This window comes from Acanthochromis polyacanthus, chromosome 3 (assembly GCF_021347895.1).
Source record: "Acanthochromis polyacanthus isolate Apoly-LR-REF ecotype Palm Island chromosome 3, KAUST_Apoly_ChrSc, whole genome shotgun sequence".
NCBI lineage: Eukaryota > Metazoa > Chordata > Actinopteri > Pomacentridae > Acanthochromis > Acanthochromis polyacanthus.
In genome coordinates, this window is record NC_067115.1 from 38,594,326 (window position 1) to 38,619,104 (window position 24,779).

The following is a 24,779-nucleotide window of genomic DNA, read 5'->3' on the forward strand; positions in this document are numbered from 1 at the left end:
ATTCAGCCGCACGAGTGCTGACGAGGACCAGAGGGCGGGAGCATATTACACCAGTTTTAAAATTGCTGCATTGGCTCCCTGTGTGCTTCAGGATTGATTTTAAGGTTCTTTTATTAGTTTATAAATTTTTTAATGGTCTTGGGCCTTCTTATTTATCAGACTTACTTTTACCATATCAACCCTCTTGAGCCCTGAGGTCCTCTGGCGTAGGCCTTTTATCTGTACCACAAGTTAGATCTAAAACACACGGGAAGGCGGCATTCAGTTACTATGGTCCCCGTTTGTGGAACAGCCTGCCGGAGAACCTCAGGGCTGCAGAGACTGTTGATATTTTTCAAAAGAGGCTCAAGACTCATCTTTTTAACTGGGCTTTCAACTTGTTTTGATAATTCTTAACCCTTCTTCTTATGCTTTTTATTATTAGTTATTGTTACTCGATTTTTGAACCTTTAGGGTTTTATGGTTTTACATATTTTAACCTTTATTTTAACTTATTTTTATATTATTTATTTTATTCTATTTATCTATTTCAGTTCTAGTGTTTTAATTCTCCAGTGTTTTACCGGCGGGGGGCTCCCACACGGGGAGCTGTTTCTGTCCATGGGGGTGTTAACCCTTGGTCCCCATTAGAATGCCTGTATATCAGAGTGGCGACATGACGGGTCCAAAAAAATTTGGTCACGTGATCTATGGGTGCCATTTTGTTTCCTATTCATGAACGCCGGGTTTTCCTGTTAACGTTGTTTATAGCGTAGAGAGTAATTCTAGGTCCTTTTTCGTTTCCTAAATACCTGAAAAATGACGGGCTGTTGTGCCTTTGGGTGCACAAATCGATCGGAGAAGGGATTTCACATGTTTAGATTTCCCAGTAATAGTGAAAGAAGGAAACTGGGGGAAAATAAAGTCCGGAGAGTGGGATGGAAACTGACTTCATCATCGTTTTTGTGCCAGGTTAGTCCCATGTATGTATTTTCATGTTATGATGTATGGGTGAATGACAGATAGAAAAGTTTGATGTGATTTTAGGCAGTTGTGGTTATTTTGACTTTGACCATTTTCATACATGGAGATGCATGAAATACGGGCCGCTGAAGTTTAACAGGTTACCCCGTTAAACTTCAGCGGCCCGTATGTGCAAACGTATTTTGCTAAATTTACCGAAGCTGCAAACTCGATGACAGAAACATTATACACCTATGGAAAGCTTAGATTCTCATGAATCCGAAGGTATAAACCACTTTCAGATGTGATTACCACAGCGGGTAATATAAACACATTTGTCCAACAAACAGCAAATAACCTAAACAGCACAACTCACTTTTGAAGGCTCAAAACTAGTCACAGATGAAAATATTCCACAAAAAATGGCCATAATCCAACCTTGGACATCCAGACAAAACAAGCCAGTAAAATATTTTGTCTAAAACATGTCTTGAAATCAGTAAGCAATCCACAAATAGCTAGTTTTCGTGAATGTGCACCTCGCGCTGCGCGTGCCATATTGAGTGAATGGAAACAAAATGGCGTCAAATCCCCAGTTGTCGCCACTCTGATATACAGGCACTCTAGTCCCCATAACCCTTCCCCAATTGCCCCCAACTCACCCTCCTCCCCCATAACCCCCACTGGTCTGCGACCCTCTCAGTGTGGCTGCCCCCTCTCTTCAAGGTAGTGTCTTTCTTCTAGCCTCGGTGCCTCGCCATGTCCTGATGATGTCATGTCGTGTGGGTGTGTGAGTCTGTATGTGTGTGTGTGTGTGTGTGTGTGTGTGTGTGTGTGTGTGTGTGTGCTTGCGTGGGTGTGTGTATGTGAATGGCTGTCTATATGTAGCAGGCGTGAACTGACCGTGATGTCACCCGTTGGTTTCAACGCCGAGAAAATGAAGCCCGGATTTTGCTACTTCCTGGTCGCCATTTTGGAATTTTTGGAGCCAGTGACGTAAAAAGCGTCATCAAACAGGCTGGACCGGAGAGCAACTCGGGGCAGGTAGAGTCCCTATCGAGCTCCGGACGTCACGTGACTCCGTTTGTTTACGCCGCCATGTTGGCAGGAAACTCCGCTTCAAAATGAATGGCGCTGGTAGAAAATTTACGCCGTCTGAGTTTACGTTTCATTTTAAATCAGACGATATTATAAAATATACAAACAAACTGGACAAACTAAACATATCCGATTCATATCATGCCCCCGGTATCTTATTTAAGAATCGTGAGGCGGTCGGAGCGGACCTTTTACCAGACCTGCGGTACCCTGACATCTACAATTACCTGATAAATTTTCCTTCATCCTACTCCGGTGAATCTCTTAAAGCGTATAAAAGCCTTGAGGGGTATAAATGGACACAGGCTAACCTTGTCACCGGGATTCAGATCTGGAGTCTTCCTGCAAAGGATATCACTGTCGTCTCTGGGAGGGTAAGTGTAGCTTTGTCCTATTAAATTCGCATGAGCAGCGATCAGATATAAAGCTTAGGAAACGGATTCTGTACCTGATACAAAGTGGTCGCTATATAAGCGGAATCCGTTGCATCCGGAGCGCTGGTTCCGTTTTCTTCTGCTCGCTTCTTGCGTGTTTTATGGCAGTGATCCACCTCTGTCGTCTGTCAGGATCTTTGGGAATCCGATAAAATGCTCTCCCCTTTGTTCGTCCTCGGCTGTTCTGGCATCCCAGGGCGCAACAACTGTCCACCATATCTCTGATGTCTACGCTGAAGAAGGAGTTAGCTGGCAGTAGTTTAAACAGCGCGCCTTCCTGCCAATATGGCGGTGTTTTGATTTCGACTGTTGCATGCCGGGATTGTGTGACGTCATCTCCCGGAGCTCTTTATTAACCAGAGTAGCGACAACTGGGGATTTGACGCCATTTTGTTTCCATTCACTCAATATGGGACACAGCGCGAGGTGCACATTCACGAAAACTAGCTATTTGTGGATTGCTTACTGATTTCAAGACATGTTTTGGACAAAATATTTTACTGGCTTGTTTTGTCTGGATGTCCAAGGTTGGATTATGGCCGTTTTTTGTGAAATATTTTCATCTGCGACTAGTTTTGAATTGAATTGAATTCAATTTTATTTATATAGCGTCAATTACAGTCAAATTGTCTCAAGATGTTTTACAGAACCCATATGCCTGACCCCCAGAGCAAGCCCAAAGGCGACAGTGAAAACACCCTTTTAACAGGGAAAAAACCTCAAGCAGAACCCGGCTCTATGTAGGGGGGACCCATCTGCCTGCTGGCCGGGCAGGTTGAGAGGGACAGAGGAGGGCAAGGGGGAGGGATGGGAGAAGAGGGAGGGGTGGTAAAGCAAGGAAAACACAACACACATTTGGATACATGCATGATAGGATATGTGACACAAACAAAGTATAAGCTAACATTGAAAACTGACTCATAGTTTACTCTTATGATGTACGGCTCTGACATTAAACATACTCCATATATAGCTAGCAGTAAAATTCAAACAGTATGTAAGTTAGCATAACAAGTATAGTGAAGGCGATGCAGAGTTGACTGGTGGAAAAGGGGACCTGGAAGCGGAGGGCTGGTGGAAGGTCAGCGGCAGCATCCCACAGTGGACATGGTGGAGACTGGACCAGTTGGTGGAACATCAACCGCAGATCTGAAGCATCCAGCTCTGGGACCAGGGACACTCGGAGAAATAGCACAGGGGGAAACAGAGTGAATGTACTGCAATAACGGTATACATATTAAATGTAAAGGTAGATAGAGAAGGGCTCAGTGCGTCAAGAGAAGTCCCCCAGCAGCCTAGGCCTATAGCAGCATGACTAGGGGCAGAACGAAGGGACGTCCAAGAGGGAGTCAGCTGTACAAATGAAGACACAAGCCGAGCCCCTGTGGGTCACCCAGTCAGCCCCAACTATAAGATTTGTCAAAAAGGAACGTTTTAAGCCTGGTCTTAAAAATAGAGAGGGTATCTGCCTTTGAGCCTTCAAAAGTGAGTTGTGCTGTTTAGGTTATTTGCTGTTTGTTGGACAAATGTGTTTATATTACCCGCTGTGGTAATCACATCTGAAAGTGGTTTATACCGGCGAATTCATGAGAATCTAAGCTTTCCATGGGTGTATAATGTTTCTGTCATCGAGTTTGCAGCTTTGGTCAATTTAGCAAAATACGTTTGCACATACGCGAAGCTGAAGTTTAACGGGTTACCCCGTTAAACTTCAGCGGCCCGTATTTCATGCATCTCCATGCATGAAAATGGTCAAAGTCCAAATAACCACAGCTGCCTAAAATCACATCAAACTTTTCTATCTGTCATTCACCCATACATCATAACATGAAAATACATACATGGGACTAACCTGGCACAAAAACGATGATGAAGTCAGTTTCCATCCCACTCTCCGGACTTTATTTTCCCACAGTTTACTTCTTTCACTATTACTGGGAAATCTAAACATGTGGAATCCCTTCTCCGATCGATTTGTGCACCCAAAGGCACAACAGCCCGTCATTTTTCAGGTATTTAGGAAGCGAAAAAGGACCTAGAATTACTCTCTGCGCTGTAAACAACGTTAACAGGAAAACCCAGTGTTCATGAATAGGAAACAAAATGGCGCCTATAGATCACGTGACCAAAATTTTTTGGACCCGTCATGTCGCTACTCTGGTTAATATAGGGACTCTAGGGGCAGGACCAGTCTATGGGTGGGCCAGTCTGAGAGCTGAAGACTCTCTTATCCTGCCCACATTTTACCGCAGAGGCTTCTGTTGCTGCTTTCGGAATAAAAGGATCTGTCAGTCATTCCAGTCAAGACTGTCTATCAAGTATAGCCACGCCCCCTGGCTCCGCCAACTTTAACGATTTATTTAAAATTCAGTATTGATTTTTTTTAAGATCGGCCACCTGATCTCTCATTCTGACCATGAAAACTAACGGGGGAAAAAAAATCCTAAACTGTAGAAAAACAGTCTATCAAATTTTATTTTTTTCTGTGATGAATTGGGGTCTATGGAGCAAAAGCTTTTTGGAGCCAACCTGAGCGGAAGGCGTGATATTGCAAGTTTTTGACACTTCCGGGTGGGCTTCATTTTTGGAGCCAGATGCTATGTCCATCTTTATAGACAGTCTATGATATGTAGGGAGGGTGGAGAGTTGTTTTTTTTTGTTTCTATTTTTAATTGTATTTATTTATTGCCTTCTTTGTTTTTAATTCTTGTGAAGCACTTTGCATTGTTCTGCATGAAAAGTGCTATACAAATAAATAAAGTTTGAAGTTTGAAGTTGTAATGTGTAAATGATAAACTAAGGCATAATATTGTTGAAATTGAACTTATTTTACTTTTTTACTTATTTCAGGTTGTTCATATTATTTTGGAAATGTGTGCATTTTAGAATGTATGTTTTTGCACTAAAACAAAGGGAAATATTTGGATTTGTGTTTTTTTTTGTTTATTATGCTGAATATGGCCTCTGAACTAGAGTTTGACACGCATGCTTTAGAAGAATCGCTAAAGTAATCAAATTAACACAGAGGGCCTATTTAATACATTTGCAAGGTTCATAATGTTTTGTAAAGAGATAGTTCCTTCATGTGAGCATTTTCAGAATGCACTTTATTGCACTAAAACAAAAGGAAACAGTTGGAGTTGTTCATAGGTCATGGAGCGTCAAACTCATTTGAATTCAGAAGCCACATACAGGACCAGTAAGATCAGAGCATAATAACCTATAAATATCCACAACTCCAAATGTTTTTATGCCATTTAAAAATATATATTTAAAAAATGAAATTTCTTAAGAAAAATAAGTTCAGTTTCAACAATATTATGCCTCAGTTTATCATTTACACATTACAACTTACAGATTACAATTTATCTGCAAAGGCACAAAACATTCAGTCTCAATTATCTGGAAATGGAAAATATAGTATTTTACTTTTTGACCAAAACAGCTGGTCAATATCTAGAAATTGTTTAAAGTTTACAGTTTTAGAAATTTACAATTTGTAGTTGATGTCTTCTCTATAATTTTTTCATTTTGCAAAGTCCTCCTGCGGACCATATGTTCCTTGTTCTATGTTATTTTTGTCTGATTTTACTGGTCTAGCCCATTTGAGATCAAGTTGAGCTACATGTGGCTACTGAACTAAAATTAGTTTTATAAAAGATAAAAGGCAGATTTTTTTTTTTCATTCATTCTCTGTTGCATCTTCACTTCAGAGCTCCGATTATCTTCTAACATCCATCTCTCCCTTCACTCCACAGAGGGAGTTGCTGCCTCCGACCCACAGCAGCCCCCATTCTGGGGCTCCAGAGGACGAAGTGACCTCGGACCCAGCAGAGGAGCGAGGCCGGGACAGACCCTCAGGCCAATCCCACACCCACAGCCTGAGGAGGAATGGCGGGGTTCACCATCATCGGACAGCGACCTCGGACCCGTCCTGTCTTCTCACCCCTCCCAACACCCCCTTGTACCCGGAGGCAGGAGGAGGGTCTGGGCCCGTCGTCGCCACCAACGTCCAGACCAACGGCTGCACCGGCAGAACCATGGCAGAATATAAAAAGACCAATGGACTCATCGCAAACGGACTGGAGGGTAAGGCTAAACTATAAACAAGAGGTGGACAAAATACCAAAAACAGAAAAAAACACAGTAAATGTCCATTATTTAAAAAAATAACCATGATCCAGCATAATTTTGGCATGTTCTTTTGCACTGATCGCACATTGTTTCTTGTTTTTCCACCCCAAATGTGCAGTTTTAAGTTAACAGTTTGTCTTGTTAAAAAAATATGTGATCCTGAGCTCCAATTAAGCAAACGGTGCATATTTTCTGTTACTAATGTCAGCAGCAAACTTGTATTTTTGTAAATGGTAATTAGTAATTTGCCATGTTTGATCTTGGAATCATAGAATTTTTTGTATGTAAATCAGTAAAAAAATAATTTTAGTAGATATTTGCTGTTATTTCAAAGAATAATTATCTATTTGTGGATTAAAAAATGCTAAAAAAATTTTTGTTTTACAGATTATCCGTGTTTTCTTAAATTGCAAATAGTATCTAGTAAGACACAGAAAAAAGTGTTGATTTGTACTTTACTTCTACAAAAACAGACACAAACTGTAACTAATGTCCACATCAGAATCTGTGTTTTTACATTTACAATGTAAACTTCAAATTACGCTGTTGAACCATATTTAAATCAGCTAAATATATCATTATTTTACAGATATTTGGCAGTATTTTCACAATATAGATAGATAGATAGATAGATAGAAGTTTAAACCCACAGGTTTGTTTGCATATTGGGGAGATGCACTGATTCTCTTTTAACCTGCTTTTCTCAGCTCAGAGTATCTGAGTGCCTTCACTCTTTTCTCTAAATGTAAAATCTGTACACCGTGACAAGAAAAAGTATGTGAACCTTTAGGAATATCATAGTTTCTCCATTAATTTGTCATAAAATGTGATGTGATCTTCATCTAAGTCAAAGGTATTGAGAAATATAAAGTGTGATTTTCCATGTCTTTATTGAGAACACCCTTAAAAACCTCAGTGCTGGTGGAAAAAGTATGTGAACCCTTGAGTTAATGACCTCAGAGAAGCTAACTGGAGTCAGGTGTTAGCATACCTAAAGTCTTGTGAAGAAAAGGAGTTTGGAGGTTCAATTCAATTCAATTCAATTCAATTCAATTTTATTTATATAGCGTCAATTACAGTCAACTCGTCTCAAGACGCTTTACAGAACCCAAATGCCTGACCCCCAGAGCAAGCCCAAAGGCGACAGTGGCAAGGAAAAACACCCTTTTAACAGGGAAGAAACCTCGAGCAGAACCCGGCTCTATATAGGGGGGACCCATCTGCCTGCTGGCCGGGCGGGTTGAGAAGGACAGAAGAGGGCAAGGGGGAGGGATGGGAGAAGAGGGAGGGGTGGGAAAGCAAGGAAAACACAACACACATTTGGATACATGACAGGATATGTGACACAGACAAAGTATAAGCTAACATTGAAAACTGACTCATAATTTACTCTTATGATGTACGGCTCTGACATTAAACATACTCCATATATAGCTAGCAGTAAAATTCAAACAGTATGTAAGTTAGCATAACAGTATAGTGAAGGCAATGCAGAGTTGACTGGTGGAAAAAGGGAGTTGGAAGCAGAGGGCTGGAGGAAGGTCAGCAGCAGCATCCCACAGTGGACATGGTGGAGACTAGACCAGCTGGTGGAACATCAACCGCAGATCTGAAGCATCCAGCTCTGGGACCAGGGACACTCGGAGAAATAGCACAGGGGGAAACAGAGTGAATGTACTGCAATAACGGTACACATATTAAATGTAAAGGTAGATAGAGAAGGGCTCAGTGCGTCAAGAAAAGTCCCCCAGCAGCCTATAGGCCTATAGCAGCATGACTAGAAGCAGAACGAAGGGACGTCCAAGAGGGAGTCAGCTGTGCAAATGAAGACACAAGCCGAACCCCTGTGGGTCACCCAGTCAGCCCCGACTATAAGATTTGTCAAAAAGGAACGTTTTAAGCCTGGTCTTAAAAATAGAGAGGGTGTCTGCCTCCCGAACCCAAACTGGGAGCAGGTTCCACAGGAGAGGCGCCTGATAACTGAAGGCTCTGCCTCCCATTCTACTTTTAGAAATTCTAGGAACAACAAGTAAGCCTGCAGCTTGAGAGCGAAGAGTTCTACTAGGATAATAAGGTACTATCAGATCTTTAAGATATGATGGAGATTGGTTATTAAGAGCTTTATATGTCAGAAGAAGGATTTTAAATTCTATTCTGGATTTAACAGGAAGCCAGTGAAGAGAAGCAAGTACAGGGGAAATATGATCTCTTTTGCTAACTCCTGTCAGTACTCTCGCAACAGCGTTTTGGATCAACTGTAGATGTTTGAGAGAGCTATTTGGACAACCCGATAATAAGGAATTGCAATAGTCAAGCCTGGAAGTAACAAAAGCATGAACTAATTTTTCTGCATCACTCTGAGACAGAATGTTCCTGATTTTTACAATATTACGCAGGTGAAAAAAGGAAGTCCTACAGACTTGCTTTATGTGTGAGTTAAAGGACATGTCCTGGTCAAAAATAACTCCAAGATTCCTCACAGTAGTACTGGAGGCCAATGTGATGCCATCCAGAGTAACTATTTGCTTTGAAAGCGAGTTTCTAAGATGTTTGGGGCCAAATACAATGACTTCAGTTTTGTCTGAATTTAGCAGTAGGAAGTTAAAAGTCATCCTGGTTTTAATGTCCTTAAGACAATCTTGCAGTCTAGCTAACTGATCAGTTTCATCTGGCTTCATAGATAAATACAATTGTGTGTCATCTGCATAACAATGGAAGTTAATACAGTGCTTCCTAATAATATTGCCTAAAGGAAGCATGTATAATGCGAAAAGTATCGGTCCTAAGACAGAACCCTGAGGAACTCCATGATTAACTTTAGTATGCTCAGAAGAGTTATTGTTGACATGCACAAACTGGAACCTATCTGATAAGTAGGATTTAAACCAGTCCAGTGCTGTCCCTTTAATGCCAATTGAATGTTCTAGACGCTGTAATAAAATGTTGTGGTCGATTGTGTCAAACGCTGCACTAAGATCTAACAAAACAAGTATAGAGACTAGTCCATTATCTGATGCTATGAGAAGGTCATTAGTAACTTTCACTAGAGCTGTTTCTGTGCTATGATGCACTCTGAAGCCTGACTGAAACATTTCAAACAAATTATTCCTTTGTAAGTGTTCACATAATTGATTTGCAACTGTTCTTTCCAGAATTTTAGAGAGAAATGGTAGGTTGGATATCGGTCTATAGTTAGCTAACACATCTGTATCTAAAGTGGGCTTTTTAAGCAAAGGTTTGATGACAGCAACCTTAAAAGCCTGTGGTACATAGCCTGTTACTAGAGAGAGATTAATCAGATCTAACATTGAAGAATTAATTAAAGGTAAAATCTCCTTGAAGAGTCCACACCTCCTGGAGGTGTGGACTGGAGCTACTTTCAAGGATATCTATCTATCTTAAAACCACTCAGACTTTTTCAGTTTGCTCCACACAAGAATAATACGCTTACTATGTGAGCAATACCTTGCCAAAAAGAGCTTCCAGAGGATCTGTAATCAAGAATTGAAAAACAAAAATTCTGATCTTTCATGTCCTTTATTATACACACTCATTCCCTGCTTGTTCAGTGTTTTACGTACTGTTCCAATGCAACCCGGTCTCACGGGGATTCGTGAAACTGTGACGTAAGTTTTTGTTTCAGTTTCGTGTGCACCAACACGATGTCGTCATGTTTTTCGTGCAGCTCACCACGAACGAAACCGGCTGTGGTAATCACATCTGAAAGTGGTTTATACCGGCGGATTCATGACGATCTAAGCTGTCCATCGGCGTTTGCGGCCGCCGCCACGGCCGCCACCGCGGCCACCGCCGCGGCCTCTGCCGCGGCCGCCGGACATTCTTTAAATTCCTATGCAAATTCGTCGGATTCATGACGATCTAAGCTGTCCATCGGCGTTTGTGGCCGCCGGACATCCGGCCACGGCGGCGGCCGCAAACGCCAATGGACAGCTTAGATTCGGCGGATTCATGATGATCTAAGCTGTCCATCGGCGTTTGCGGCCGCCGCCGCGGCTGCCACCGCGGCCGCCGCTGTGGCCGGATGTCCGGCGGCCGCGGCGGCGGCCGCAAACGCCGATGGACAGCTTAGATCGTCATGAATCCGACGAATTTGCACAGGAATTGAAAGAATGTCCGGCGGCCGCGGCGGCGGCCGCAAACGCCGATGGACAGCTTAGATCGTCATGAATCCGCCAGTATAAACCACTTTCAGATGTGATTACCACAGCCGGTTTCGTTCGTGGTGAGCTGCACGAAAAACATGACGACATCGTGTTGGTGCGCACGAAACCGAAACAAAAACTTACGTCACAGTTTCACGAATCCCCGTGAGACCGGGTTGTCCAATGACACTTTCGATTGTAGATCCTCTGGCAGCTCGTTTTGGCGAGGCATGGCTCACATAAGCGTATTATTCTTGTGCAGAGCAAACTCAGAAAAGTTTGAGTGGTTCTTATCCATCAAAGTAGCTCCAATCCACACCTCCAAACTCCTTTTCTCAAGGTGTGCTAAGACTCAAGTTACAGTCCCTGACAAAAGTCTTGTCACTTCTCTTAAGTTTTAGGAACAACAAATAACAACTGGACTTGTAGTTGATCAATTGGAATCAGAAATGGCTCATATGAATGACAAATCCCTCTAGATTATATTTATTATGCCAAAATAAAGTTTTGTATCATTCACTGAGTTTTTTCATTTAATTAGGACAGAAAGGTCAGATTTTGCTTGGACAAAAGTCTTGTTGCATACAAAAATAATGTTGAAATTAAAGCTGCAAGCAGCGATGGACGGGTCCTTGCATCCACGCTGGTCGGCGAATCTATGCACGTCCACCAGGTGGCGCTGTGACTGAGAGTGTATGTTGGCCTCTGAATCGCATCTGGACCAGAGTCTGATCATACATGTAAAACTTCAGCCAGATTGGAGCATGTTCAGAGCAGTTATAAAGCATTTCCTGTCTATCCACCAGGTGGCGCTGCGAATGAGAGTGTATTTCAAACAGTGGATGTGATGAGGGTTGAACTCTGATCCGTCATGTAAAGTTTCAGGCTGATTGGAACATGTACAGGCTACTTATAAAGCATTTCCTGTCCATCCAACAGGTGGTGCCGCGACTGAAAGTGTATGTTGGCCTATGGAATTGATCAGGATTGGAGTGTGATTACACATGTAAAATTTGAGGCAGATTGGAGCATGCAGAGGATAGTTACACAGCAGCTATGTTTCATGGCAAAGCATGAAAACTCTGATGGTATCCATGGCCACGCCATTTGGCTTCTGGGTAACATTTTGATAACTTTTCATCACCAAGTTCTGCTGTGTTGACTGACAAAATTTCAGGTCTCCTGGAATTATCCCCAAGGAGGTATTCACTCTCAAAAATGAGAAAAATCATCAAAAATCTCACAATTAATCCAAGATGGCGTACTTCCTGTTGGGTTTAGAGCATGGCTCAAAGAGGCTTTTTTGTGCGTCCAGATATGCTCTATAAGCCTCCCAAATTTCATGGATGTAGGTGAAATGTGCTGGGGGGCTGTTTGTTAAAAATACTGTAGGGGGCGCTAGAGCATGTGCAGTGCCGAGATGCATACAGTGTTGTTCCTTGGGTTGATGGTGGTGTGTGTGGTAATTTTTGTGAGCGTTGGAGTATTCCTAACCTGTCAGAAAGGACTTTGTTTTTCATGGCGATATTTGGTTGCTACGGCAACAGCGTTGCATGAAATGTCACAGCCTTCACAGTGTGGGATTGTCAAAAGGTGAAGACTCGGCTGACTAATTTCCAGCATGATATCACCAAGTTTGGGGCCATAGTACCTAAAAATATAATGCCTTAAACTTACTGTTACCAACAGGTGGCGCTATCAATTTTTCAGAATTTATGAATGTGGATGTGTTGAGACTGGACCTGGTGTCCAGCATGTGAAGTTTGAGGCAGATAGGATCTTGTTCAGCTGAGATATGAATCGTTAAATTTTCATGGCGAAACATCAAAATTCAACGCACCACCACAGACACACCCTTTGATGACAAGTCACCATTTTCACTGTGCTTCATCATCAACATGTTCAGCCTGTTGTCACCACATTTGAGGTGAATATGATCAACTGGGTAAGAATAGGGCATGAAAGTGTAAACAATGCCTATTTCCTGAAACACAAGGTGGCGCTATGACTGTCAATGAATATCCCTATGTGGATGACATCAGGACAGGACTGTCATCATACATGTAAAGTTTCAGGCAGATTGGAGCATGTTGAGAAGAATTAGACACCACTTCCTGTTTCATGACGAAGGATCAGTTTTTTGAGGCTTCGCCATGGCCACACCTTTTGGCTTCTGGCCAACATTTTGATAACTTTTCATCAGGAAGGTCTGGTGCATATACTGGCCAAATTTCAGGTCTCTCAGACGTACCCCCTAGGAGCTATTGATTTTCAAACATTTACAGCAAATTCAACATGGCCGACTTCCTGTTGGGTTTAGGGCGTGGCTGTGATTGACTTTTTGGTGTGTCCTGATGTGCTGCATATGCCCACCAAATATTGTAGCTGTAAATGAAACATTGTGGCAGTTGGCCTAATGACCACTTTTTCAATTTTGCAGGGGGCGCTATAGAGCCATTTTGCCACGTACATGCGCAACTCCAATAAAATATCAAATTTTTCGCCAGTCATAATGAACATTGCGAATTTGACGCGTTTTGGGATATGATAAGGCCGCCAAAAAGGCAATGCAAAAGCCAGGAGAATAAAAATAATAATAATAATTAATAATAAAAACCCTAGGGTTTCAATAGGGTCCTAGGCACCGCTGGTGTCTTGGACAGTCGGTGCCCTTGCACCGCCTGTCCTCGGCACCCCAGGTACCAGAGACCCTTGACAAATGCAACATGATTTTTTGTTGTCTTCTGTATAATCCTGGTTTCTATGCACTAATTTGACTATGGAGAACACCGCATGAGAGAATTTGACAAACTGTTGTAGATACAGGGATTTCTGGCGACCAGTTCACGTGTAACTCTGTTGCAGTTGAAAAAGGGCTGGCCCTGGACTGTCGAAGCAACAAATGCTCTTCTCTAACAGGTGTCTGCCTGACCTGGCCTTGTCATAAACGTCACCAGTTTCTTCAGATCTTTTTCTTATCCTCGCTACTTGACATCTGGATACATTAAAGCTGTCTGCCACCTCAGCAGCAGACTTGGTCTTCAGCGTCTTGATGATCAGCACTTTGGTCTGTTGTTGGATCTTTGGCATGCTGTTGGGGTCAAGTTGGGCTTCATATGAAGGTCTTGTGTCTTGGGTTTCTTTTTATACACACCTGGGAATGTGTCAGTTACAGTATTTGTCACAGGTGAACTTCTAATCTGTGATTGGTTGAATCATTTAAAGACATGACAAGACTTTAGTCCTTGCAAAAATAGATGTCATGGGCTTTACCAAGACGTGAACATCAGGACACTTTATGACGGGTTCAATTTGCACCCAGTTATTAATGTGAAAGCCCTCGACATTAAATGAACCATTTTTTTGTGAGAACTGATTGATTAGAAATAAAGTTATATGCCATTTAAGTTTACTATATCCTTATTCGACAAGACTTTTGTCAGGGACTGTATGCTAACACCCAACTCCAGTTAGCTTCTCTGAGGTCATTAACTCAAGGGTTCACATGCTTTTTCCACCAGCACTATGAGGTTTTTTTGGTTGTTCTCAATAAAGGCATGAAAGATTGCATATTATATTTGTCAAAACCCTTGACCTTGATGAAGATCACATCACATTTTATGACAAATTAATAGAGAAAACCATGATATTCCAAAAGGTTCACATACGTTTTCTTGCCACTGTATCTCACTGAGGCAAACCTATCATTTTACATCTGGTAATGTGAGGTTTGCTGTTGCACTTTAACCTGAGCCTACTGCATAACTATATTAATAAAGAAACTGAATTTAATATTGTTTATCCTAGTCGTGGCCAATCCTCGATCCATTTATAAATTAATTGTGCATAGGCCTTTGGTATCAGAACATCTCCAAATGAAATATCATCTGTACATAACATACAGTGAAAGCGGCACATTTAACAACACGTACTGTCTATTAGATAAAATTGATAATGTTAGAATAAAATTTGCATGATCAAACACGATCTGTGGTTCTGTCTGTAAATCTCTGGTGCATTGTCACTTAACTTTCAAAGACAACAGGACACACAGACGCATAGGAACAGAATAGAATAGCCTTTATTGTCAAAATCGGGGGGAGCGTCTCCCCATAGTGCACTTAAAAATAACAAATATGCAGTATGCATGATGTAATAAATAGAACAATAAAAGTCCACATAAACCTATATAAAACATATATATGATTATATGAAGGATATAAACACAGCCTTTTTAGACTCAAACATGTTGCTTAACATATTTTCAGTTTAATTCAATCTCTTTACACTCATCAGTTCTGCTGTTTTATCCTGTAACCTGCTATACATTAACTGCAAAGCACTAAAGGGCAGGAAAATGAATTTTATTGTTTGAGCTGAAGAAGTTATCTGGAGAGGTAATATTAGACTAACACTTGTCCATAATAAATATGGCTCCAGTGGCAGATTGCTTTCTACCATGTTAAACTACTTAATGAGGTTATTAAACCATGTCTTTGTTTGGGAGTTCATCTGCCCCCGGTGACCGAAGATCAGTTAATGGAGCTTTAAATTTGCACTTCTTCTTGTGCACTTGTGTTTTTGACGGCAGCAGTGTCTCTCCTTTGAAGTGTAGTAAGTCTGACCTCTGCAGGCTCTCATTACAAGCACACTTGTTATTTTAGCTACACAATGCATGCATCTCTGTGTTTGTTTGTTTGTTTGCATAGCAAGACTTCTGTTTGTCCGACCCCATAGCAAGACCCTGTGTGTGTCTGTGTGTGTTTTGTGCTTTTGGGTGTCCTCTGCAGGGTGTATTAGTGGGTGTGAGTTTCCTTTCCCTGTATCCTCCCCTGGCGCCCCTTCCCTTCCTGATGACTTGTGTGTGGTGTTTGTAGTGGAACTGGACAAGGGACCCTACGGACTGGGGATGGGACTCATAGACGGCCTGGTGAGTAGATGCACAGGGAAACATCTTGACAGATAGATAGTGTTCTTTTGAGTTTAGTCACAGCCCTTTAGCACAACAGACATTAACATAGGAAGAAAAAAAACTCAGATGGCGTAGACAAAAACTCAGCAACACTATTGTGAATAGATAAGGCCGATCAGCTTAAGAATCAATGAAATAACAGGTGTAGGATTAATGCCATGTGCAGTTGATATATTAACATTTTTGCCTGATTGAGTGCAACCTTTAGGTCGTCTGTTCATCGTGATGCTGTGTTTAGCTGCAACTGGGTGGAGGAAAATGTGATGTGTGATAAAAGTATCAGCAAGAATAAAAGAAAAAGTGTACAACAAGATGTACATGTTCGAGAGATTGTGTGTGTGCAGCATATCCTTGGTCAACAGATCCCAATGACATGTATGTTACTTTATTTGGGTGATCTACCAGAAGGAATTACAGGAAATGACAAAAACCTCCTGAAAATATTAACTGTAGCAGCAAAAAAAAGCAATCACTCATAAGGGTCATTCCAGGTAAAATGACCAGATATTCCTTGGGGGTGTTGCTGCACCATTTTCAAATTAGTCCTAAATTTGTATGCCATTAGATCGTCACAAAAGTACTTTCTCTGCAAAATTGTAGGCCTGTAGCTCAAATAGTTTGAGTTGTGGGGGTCTGAAATTTTCAGAATTTGGGCTATAAAAAGCCTCGCCAGTGTTTTTTGCATCTTTAAGTGGTTATTTCTCAGCCTCTAGACATACCAGAGAGCTGTGAGTTGGTAAACAAGGCCTCTACATGTAGCTAGTGCCCCACAAACATCCTCAGGTGTTTCCCTACACTGTGCAGGCCATGGGGACTTGCTAAAAATGCTAAAAATTAAGAGATACCTACTCACAAGTGGGGTTTGGGACCTTAAAAGTACTAGCAACACTGCACAGAAGTGTTGTACAGGGATGTGATTTGAGGAAAGTGAAATTATCTGAAAAATTCAGCTGGGGGTCAGCGGGTCCAGGGCAGCGCCCGGTGGGGGGGACAAGGGGGAAGCCCCCCGAAGCTCCTGGGTTTTAGTGTTATTTAAGTGTCAAAAGTGGACTAAAATAGCAAGTAAACATAAAAGAAACAAGTCATTATATTCATCATATACACATGTATTCAAGTCAATATGTAATATGATAAACTAAAAAGGAGCAGAAATTCAAAATCTATGAAGAAGATACCATTCATCATGACTCAAAAAAAAAGATTTAAGAACTTACTGAGTACATTGTTGGCTCTAGCCATATATACATATATAAACAAAATACTGACTAATGAACACATTTCTATATAAAACAATATATATATATCTATATTATCATTTTCTGATATATCTTTTTTAATATATAGGTATGAATTATATTGATAGTCTATATGTGATTTATATAATAATTTTCTCTGATATATTGATTATATTAATACTCCATCTATGATTTATATATATTCATTTTCTCTGATATATAACTTCTATTTATTGTTTTATATAGAAATATGTGTTCATTAGTCAGTATTTTGTTTATATATGTGTATATAGCGTAATCATATATTGTCTCTTCAAATTATTAAAATAGGCTAATTGACTTTACTGCCATTATCTGCTTCTCTAACATATATTAGTGTGTGTGTGTTTACAGTGTTTGCAAAATACCTGTCTACAGTCGAGCTTAATATCAGAATATTCTATTACTGTTAATCCCGCTATGAATATTAAAATACGCCGAACCATTTGTCCTGTATCATAGCTACATGTATGACATTTGCAGCAAAAAATAAAAATAAAAACGCGTGAAAATCAGTTTAATATTCAGAGTTAAGACGGATTAAATGCGCTGTCAAACAGCGCTGAGTGGAGCGGGTGACCGGACCAAGAGGGCGGCCGTATTTCTCGCTGCGCAGCAGCCCGAGCGGCGTCTACTCTTTATTATGTCTATGGTTGCAAGTACACACTACTGATCCCGTATGTTTGGTCCTGTTGTCGCGTCTCTTCCCTCCGCCGGGTGAAAAAATTGCTGGGCATTTGGTGGTTAGAGTGCTTTTCGTACAATTTCCTGGCATGATTTTTCGTTTTCATGTGGTCTATCAGCGCTTGGCATCCTCTGTCGCTGTATTTTGTCTCATCGTCGCACACCATGCACCTCGCTTTCCCAGCTACGTCTAACTTGCGATAATGCTCTCCAATCGTTGTTTCCAACTCGTGCTTTTGCCAGCGCACTGTTGACAACTACGTGCGATCCAACCCTATACCCCTTACACCCCATATTTTTTTTCTCATCGAATTTGGGCAATTCACGTTGGTCTCAAAATTGATACACCAAATAACATGCCTGATACGGTCTCGGAATATCTAAAAGTCGTACCTTGGGGGAAACGAAATCGGATTTTTTGGGGTGAAAAAATCGGAATTTTTTTTGAAACGTAAAAAAAGCGGAATTCGCGGAAAAATCACATCCCTGAACTGGAGCTTTCTAGGTACCTCAGTTTGGAAAATATGACCTCCCAAAGTTGGACGAGATTTTTAATTAGTTATTTTTGGTGGCAAAAATCTGTGTGGGACAGGTACCAGAGACCCCAAATTTTTCTACAAGACACTTCCATCTGTCTTCTATCACTGTACAAAAAAGCAGCAAGGTTATATTTGTAGTTACTGAGATATTCTTACCCAAAATGGTATGGGTAATGTCAAAATCGTTTTTTGCTTTTCAGTACTTTAAATTGGGATACAAGTATTAGTAGTCATTCCAATTGTAGTATTATGTATGTTTTGTTCTTTTTGAAATGTTAGTTGTTAAAGGTGACTACCTTCAAAAAGTGTGATGGTATAACTTGGGTATAGGTTATTTTGCTTGTAACATGACATTGTACAATTCAATTTAACTAGCTGTCTCAGAGAGAATCATGCAGAACCCAGAAAATTGTTCACATGACCATCATTGATTTTGTTCTAAACTTCCCCAAATGTTCAGTTGACCAAAAAAATAGATTCTATGCAAAAAAGAGTGTTGTGTTTTGGTTATTCTTTGACTTTTGTCACTTTGAAAATTGAGCCTTCTGAAGTCAGTTCAGGCTGTTCAACATTGAAATAATAGGGAAAATCCTTTCATTTGACAATCAAAATCTCTCATGGGGACGCTTCCTATTTCTTAAAACTAAGCTGAACTTACCGCTAAGACAGTTTGAAGTTGCCTTCTGCTAATTTTACCCAAGGATGTGGCATAAAATATACCAAAAATTGATATTTTTTTCATACAGATTTGGATGCGCGTAGCGTCGCCATTTCTCACCAGAGGGCGACAGCTGCAAGGAGAGAACGAGCACAAGACAGAAAACTGAATGCTATATAAATACATTTATTTATTTTTAAAATTGCACGTTTTTAGAACCAAACATAAAATACGAACAACTTCCTGTCACCCATGGAGGTCACGTGTTTCCTGTCACCCGTGGAGGTTGGAGGTCTGCAGCCAGGTACTCTTGGCTGCAAGTCATAATTCATAACATATGGTTCGAAATATCTGCTATGCTTGGGCAGAAAATTGTGATAAACTCTTTAATCGTAAAAATCTATACTACCTTGATAGCAGTAAATAAGCATGGGGAAAAAATTATTGTTTGCTATTTTGGTGCGGCCCTGTTCCTTCAACTGCAGACAGACCTCAAGATCAGCTGTCAACTGTCAACGAATTTGCAGACAACTCCTAATCGTTTTTTTTTTTTTGGTGAAGATCAGAAGATGGCCTGTATTTTTGAAGGGGTTTATGGGAAAGACTGTGGTGGGCATACAATTTCACTTTCTTCATGTGATGCTGACACCTCCAGACACCTGTTCACTTTGAAGATCTGTTTGTTAGTGGATGTCTAACTCTCACTACTTGATATATACATACATATGTTTTGCACTGAATTCATCTTCCTTGGATATGGAAAACATAACCATGTTGTCATGTACACTTCGTGATTACAGAACATGCAGTATCTTTCTTCTCAATTTCTTTGTTCATGCTGCTATAGCACAGGACTACCATGATGTAGATGGCATATGTATGTATACATGTGAATATATAATGATATATGATATATAATATATATAATAACTTCTACATAAATACATAGATATTGACAAAATTTGATAAATATAAGATTTTCATTGGAATTTATTCAAACTAGGCTGTTTCATTGGAATATCATTGACTTCAAAACTCAAGTTTTCAAACGTATGCGCCATGAAAATATTAAATTTAGAAAATCAAAAAAATTTTCTCCTTGGGTAAATACCCGTTTTCTGTGTACAATATCAGTACTGTTAGTGGTTTGAACTGAGATATTTGAAATAAAAGTGACCACATCGGAAATATATTGTCTCATATTTGTTGCTATTTTCCATGATTTGCAATATTGGAAGATATCATATTTTTGGCATAGTGCCAAATAGTCCATGAAGTAGAATATCCAAGCAAACTTTACCTTTTTTCAGTCAGGGAGGGACTAAATTTCCACAATATTGCCAGATATTATGCTTGCAAATACAACATACAGCTTTCCTAGGAGTTGGAAAAAGTACAATTTTTGCCCCAGAAAGCATGTTTTTTTTGCTGATCTCAGCTCAAAATCACCCTATCTTCTAAAGTCTGTAAAAGAAAATATAAAAGAGATATGACATTTCTGATTGCAGCTATGATGGTTTAGGGGTTGGACCTCTGCATGTGCCAAATTATAAAAAAAATCTGAGTTGGTCATGTGTACAGCCCTGCATGATTCTCTCTGAGACAGCTAGTTAACATGTTTAATCCCACTGCACTGATACTGTAAAATTCAACATTATTGTTGTATTTTTAAATTAATCAACCATACACTACTACAGAGCTCCCTGAATTCAAGTTAGTACCTGTAATTTGTATGTGTATGTTATAATTACATGTATGCATTGCAAATGGGTGTCAACATGTCATTACACTTTTTGAAGGTAGTCACCTTTAACAACTAACATTTCAAAAAGAACAAAACATACATAATACTACCATTGAAATGTCTGCTAATACTTGTATCCCAATTTAAAGTACTGAAAAGCAAAAAAGTGTAATGCCCTTTTTGTGTCACAAGGTCTAGTTTAGAGCCATACCTGTAGATATCATGAAAATACTTTTGTGACTATCTAATGGCATACAAATTTAGGACTAATTTGAAAATGGTGCGGCAGCCACCATCTGGTGAAACCACACAGAATGACCCATAAAAGTTTAAAAACCAGCCCACTTTCAGTAGATAATTGGAAGGAAATTATTAGGGAGTTTCATGAGATGGAAAGACTGACCTTCCTTCTGAGAGTGAGAAAAGATGTATAAAATACGCTGATATCATGAAAAACTCTGTATTTATGTCTGTCCCACGACTTTCCTCAAAGACAAAGGAAATGATCATTGATTTCCGCAGATCCAAATCCCCTCTTCAGCCAGTCAACACTTGTGGCGTGGACATTGAGGTGGTGACATCGTATAAATATTTAGGTGTCCATCTTGATAAGTTAGACTGGTCTAAAAACGTAGACTTCATCTACAAAAAGGGCCAGAGCTGACTTTTTGCCTCAGAAGACTTCGATCATTAGATATCTGCAGTAAGATGCTGCAGATGTTTTATCAGTCCGTGGTAGCAAGTGTCCTGTTTTATGCTGCAGTCTGCTGGGGAGGCAGCATAAAGAACAAGGATGCAGAACAAACTGATTTTAAAAAAGCTGGCTCTGTGGTTGGAATGAAATTGAACTCATTGGATGAATGTAATATGTTATATTGAATGTTAGACTATTATTGAAAACACAAAACTTTGAACCCATTTTTCTCAATATTTACAGAAAGTGGGTCAAACCACTCTGCTTCCAAACCCTTCACGTGTGATGGTCAACAGAAAAATCCTTTCCCTGGTCAGGAAAAAACAGTCAGGTCCAAATATTTGTGAACCAGACATATCCAGAGATAAATGTGATGCAAAAGCAGACAGAGGAAATATTTTCATTTGAAGTTGGTTGGTGTAAGAGAAGAGGATGCAGAGGATAGGGTTAGATAGAAGCAGATGACTGGCTGTATGGAAGAAGATGTGTTTAACTGCAGCTCATAATACTTGTGTTTAAAACCGTGAGATGTAGAACAGACGCTAGTTGGTTTCCACTGCTACGGTATGAACTGATCCACTTCCTCTGTCCTGCAGCATACTCCTCTCAACGCTCCGGGTATTTACATCCGCACTCTGATCCCAGATGGGCCGGCGGCGTCTGATGGCAGGTTGCGGATCGGGGACCGAATCCTAGCTGTGAACGGGACCAGTCTGATCGGCGCAGACTATCAAAGGTATGTCCAGAGTGGGAGATGAATAACACCACAGAGTGATACTGACACTGACAACATAGTGACCAGTCTCCCCACAATGTTAACAATGGCCGCTGCTGTCAGGCTCTTAAACTGAATGATTACTTTGATTGGTTCAGACCTAGACAATGATGTCCTGGTATCCTCACTCTGCCTCTGCTGAGCTTCAAGTAACTAATCTCCACTTCCTGCTCTGCTCTCCACACAGCGCGGTGGACCTGATTCGTCTGGGAGGAGGTCGCCTTCGTTTCCTGGTGGCCAAATCGGACCCTGAAGTCTCAGAGAAGATCAGTGCCTCCTCCTGCTGACCACCTCCACAACCCAGCAGAGACGCACACAGCACGAAACGACATGACGTGACAAAGAGCTGAACTACAAAGCCAGTTCAACAGATCCAGACTTTCTTTATCCAAGGTGGTTTGACAAAAACTAAAACCTCAGCGTCCATGAAGGTGGTTTTCAATTTTCTTTAACTCAAACTTTCTGCTTTAAACGCTCTTCACACAAAAGGAGAAGTTTAAAATGTCATGTGGCTCTTCTCGCAGTAAATGAACCGATCAGTTACAGCTGCTTCAGTCAACAGGTTCTTTTAATAGGGAACAATGAGGAATATAAAAATGTATGATGGTAAAAAGCTGCTCCTGGAAATGATGCAGGACAGGAATGCTGGTACAAAACTGCAAAATGTAGCATAATATATGTATTTTATTAATCAGTGCAGCTTGTTATTTCTGACAGCTGCACAATTAAACTTCATATATTTAAACATGATATTGTATTGAAGTGCATTTAGGTCTGACACTGTCCAATAATGCAGGAAATCACTTTAATTTGTGGCCAAATCAAAATAAATAGAATGTTACTGATTAAATATTCTCTGTAATAAATATTAATATGTTCTAATCAGTGGTCTATCAGCTGCAGAACCAGCAGAGTAAACGGACCAAACAAAAACATATTAATGCGATTTCTGCATCACCAAGTAAAGACACTTCTAATAGCCAATTTAAATCCAAAACTCTGAACAGAACCTGGACCAGGTTCACTCCACAGCATCAGTTACCATGGAGATCTAGCAGATAAAAAGAGAGCAACACCTTCATGATACTGAAAAATGACTTTAGGCTGAACTTACCTGCAAACACACTTATCTTACTCATAGCGCTCAGATACAGGTGTGCACTGATAAACAGGGAATACACACCACATGAAATATGAATGTCAAACCTACCGCCAGCACAGCACAAAGCCAAGCAATCAAAGTGGAGATGACACTCAGTGGCTCCACGCCACAGCTGCCAGACCTGCTTCCCTCCTGCTTGCTCCTACTGGGTTTGTGTAACAGACAAAATATGAAATCCACTGCGACATCAAAGGCAAGGAAAGTTGCCTAATTAATCAGCGTCAGAGTCGCTGAAGGTCTCGCCAGCCTGTGTGCAGTATGATGTGGTTTTAAAGCACAGTAGATTCTCATAAACCAACCCTTGCAGCATGTGTGACTTACCCGTCTGTGTTTTAGAATCATTTGTTTTTGACTCCCGATGTAAATAGCATGGTGAACTAGCTACCAAACTCTCAGATGAAGGAACGGTTGAACTGAAACTGATGCACTTTGCAGGTTTTAAAGCAACTGCGCAAACCCGTTTGTTTGACTACAACTGTCCGCTCTGCAGATGAAACTTTTGTGAATGAATGTTGACTTTTGCACCGGAGAGTGAACGGAAAAGACAAGAACTCTCCCACATCACATTTCACCTCATGATCGGATTTTACCTTTGCTGGAGAAAAACTATTTACACTCAAAGTGGTCATGTAGCTGCTGTTTATTATTTACCATCAACACAGCAGGCTTCACACCTAGTGTATAGTCCTGGTTGTGTACAAACTGCAGTGTAAATAGTTGTAAATATTTACCGCTTTGTTTCAAATTGTTTGGACAGTCAAAAGAGAAACTGATTTGGGATCTACTCCATGTTTTTTCTTTCTGAAATACATTCAGACCGTTAAATGGAGAGCCATGTAGTTATGGGTTATGTACTTTCTTCCCCCCATAAATTGTGTATTTACTTCAAGTTCTATGACTGGGAGCACAAGATGGCTTGTGCAGGAAGGAATTGCAAAATAGAAGGTTGCTTGAAGCTTAAATGGTTGGTTTGCCAAATTTATGAAACAAAAATGGTATTTATTCATGCACATTGTTTGTAGTTGTATTAGTCTGCAGTCTCGGCCACCAAGCAAATGCATTGAAGTATGCAGGTTCAGCTGTAAGAGTGGCTTAATTTATCCACCAGCTCCAATCAGGAAAAATGTCCAAAGATTTAGGATAATAATGAGGAAACTAAAACTCTTCAATCTGTGAAGCCAGAACCAGCGAATATTTGCCGATTTTATTGGAAATGATTTATTTTTAATTGATTACTTCTTTCGTCACTTGGACCTCGTTTCTGTTTCTACATTTACACATTGTTATAACATGAAAAAAAAATCTGCTCCGTTTTATTCTCAACTTGATTCCATTCGTTTACCTTCAACATTTGTGTAACCTCATGCATGTTTATTCTTCTCTGGTCATTATTTATACTATTGATGAAGAATGATGGTACTTAAGAATAAAGATTGTTGGATACATGCGTTTTCTAATTAGAAGATCATGAAACATAACCCTGGTATTTCTCCTTTTGACAAGAGA

General features: G+C 40.4%; 2 protein-coding genes across 9 annotated transcripts in view; one reads left to right on the forward strand and one right to left on the reverse strand.

Moving 5' to 3' along the window:
• The window catches only part of radil (Ras association and DIL domains), an 83,907-nt gene extending 59,189 nt beyond the window's left edge, over window positions 1-24,718 (forward strand). For 4 of the 8 annotated variants that reach the window (XM_051945625.1, XM_051945623.1, XM_051945627.1 and 1 more), the window contains 4 exons: window positions 6,233-6,563; window positions 15,562-15,701; window positions 21,933-22,072; window positions 22,299-24,718. In XM_051945625.1, coding sequence (XP_051801585.1) covers window positions 6,233-6,563; window positions 15,562-15,701; window positions 21,933-22,072; window positions 22,299-22,398 — 711 coding nt within the window. In that variant the 3' untranslated portion in view covers window positions 22,399-24,718. Of the gene's footprint in view, window positions 1-1,833; window positions 1,958-6,232; window positions 6,564-15,561; window positions 15,702-18,986; window positions 20,089-21,932; window positions 22,073-22,298 lie in introns of those variants that run through there. The other 4 variants (XM_051945626.1, XM_051945628.1, XM_051945629.1 and 1 more) reach the window with 4 other exon arrangements.
• Window positions 7,647-24,779, reverse strand: part of foxk1 (forkhead box K1) — a 47,664-nt gene continuing 30,531 nt past the window's right edge. Inside the window, exon 10 of the mRNA XM_051945636.1 lies at window positions 7,647-8,247. The gene's annotated coding sequence lies outside the window, so the exon portion shown is untranslated. The remainder of the gene's footprint in view (window positions 8,248-24,779) is intronic.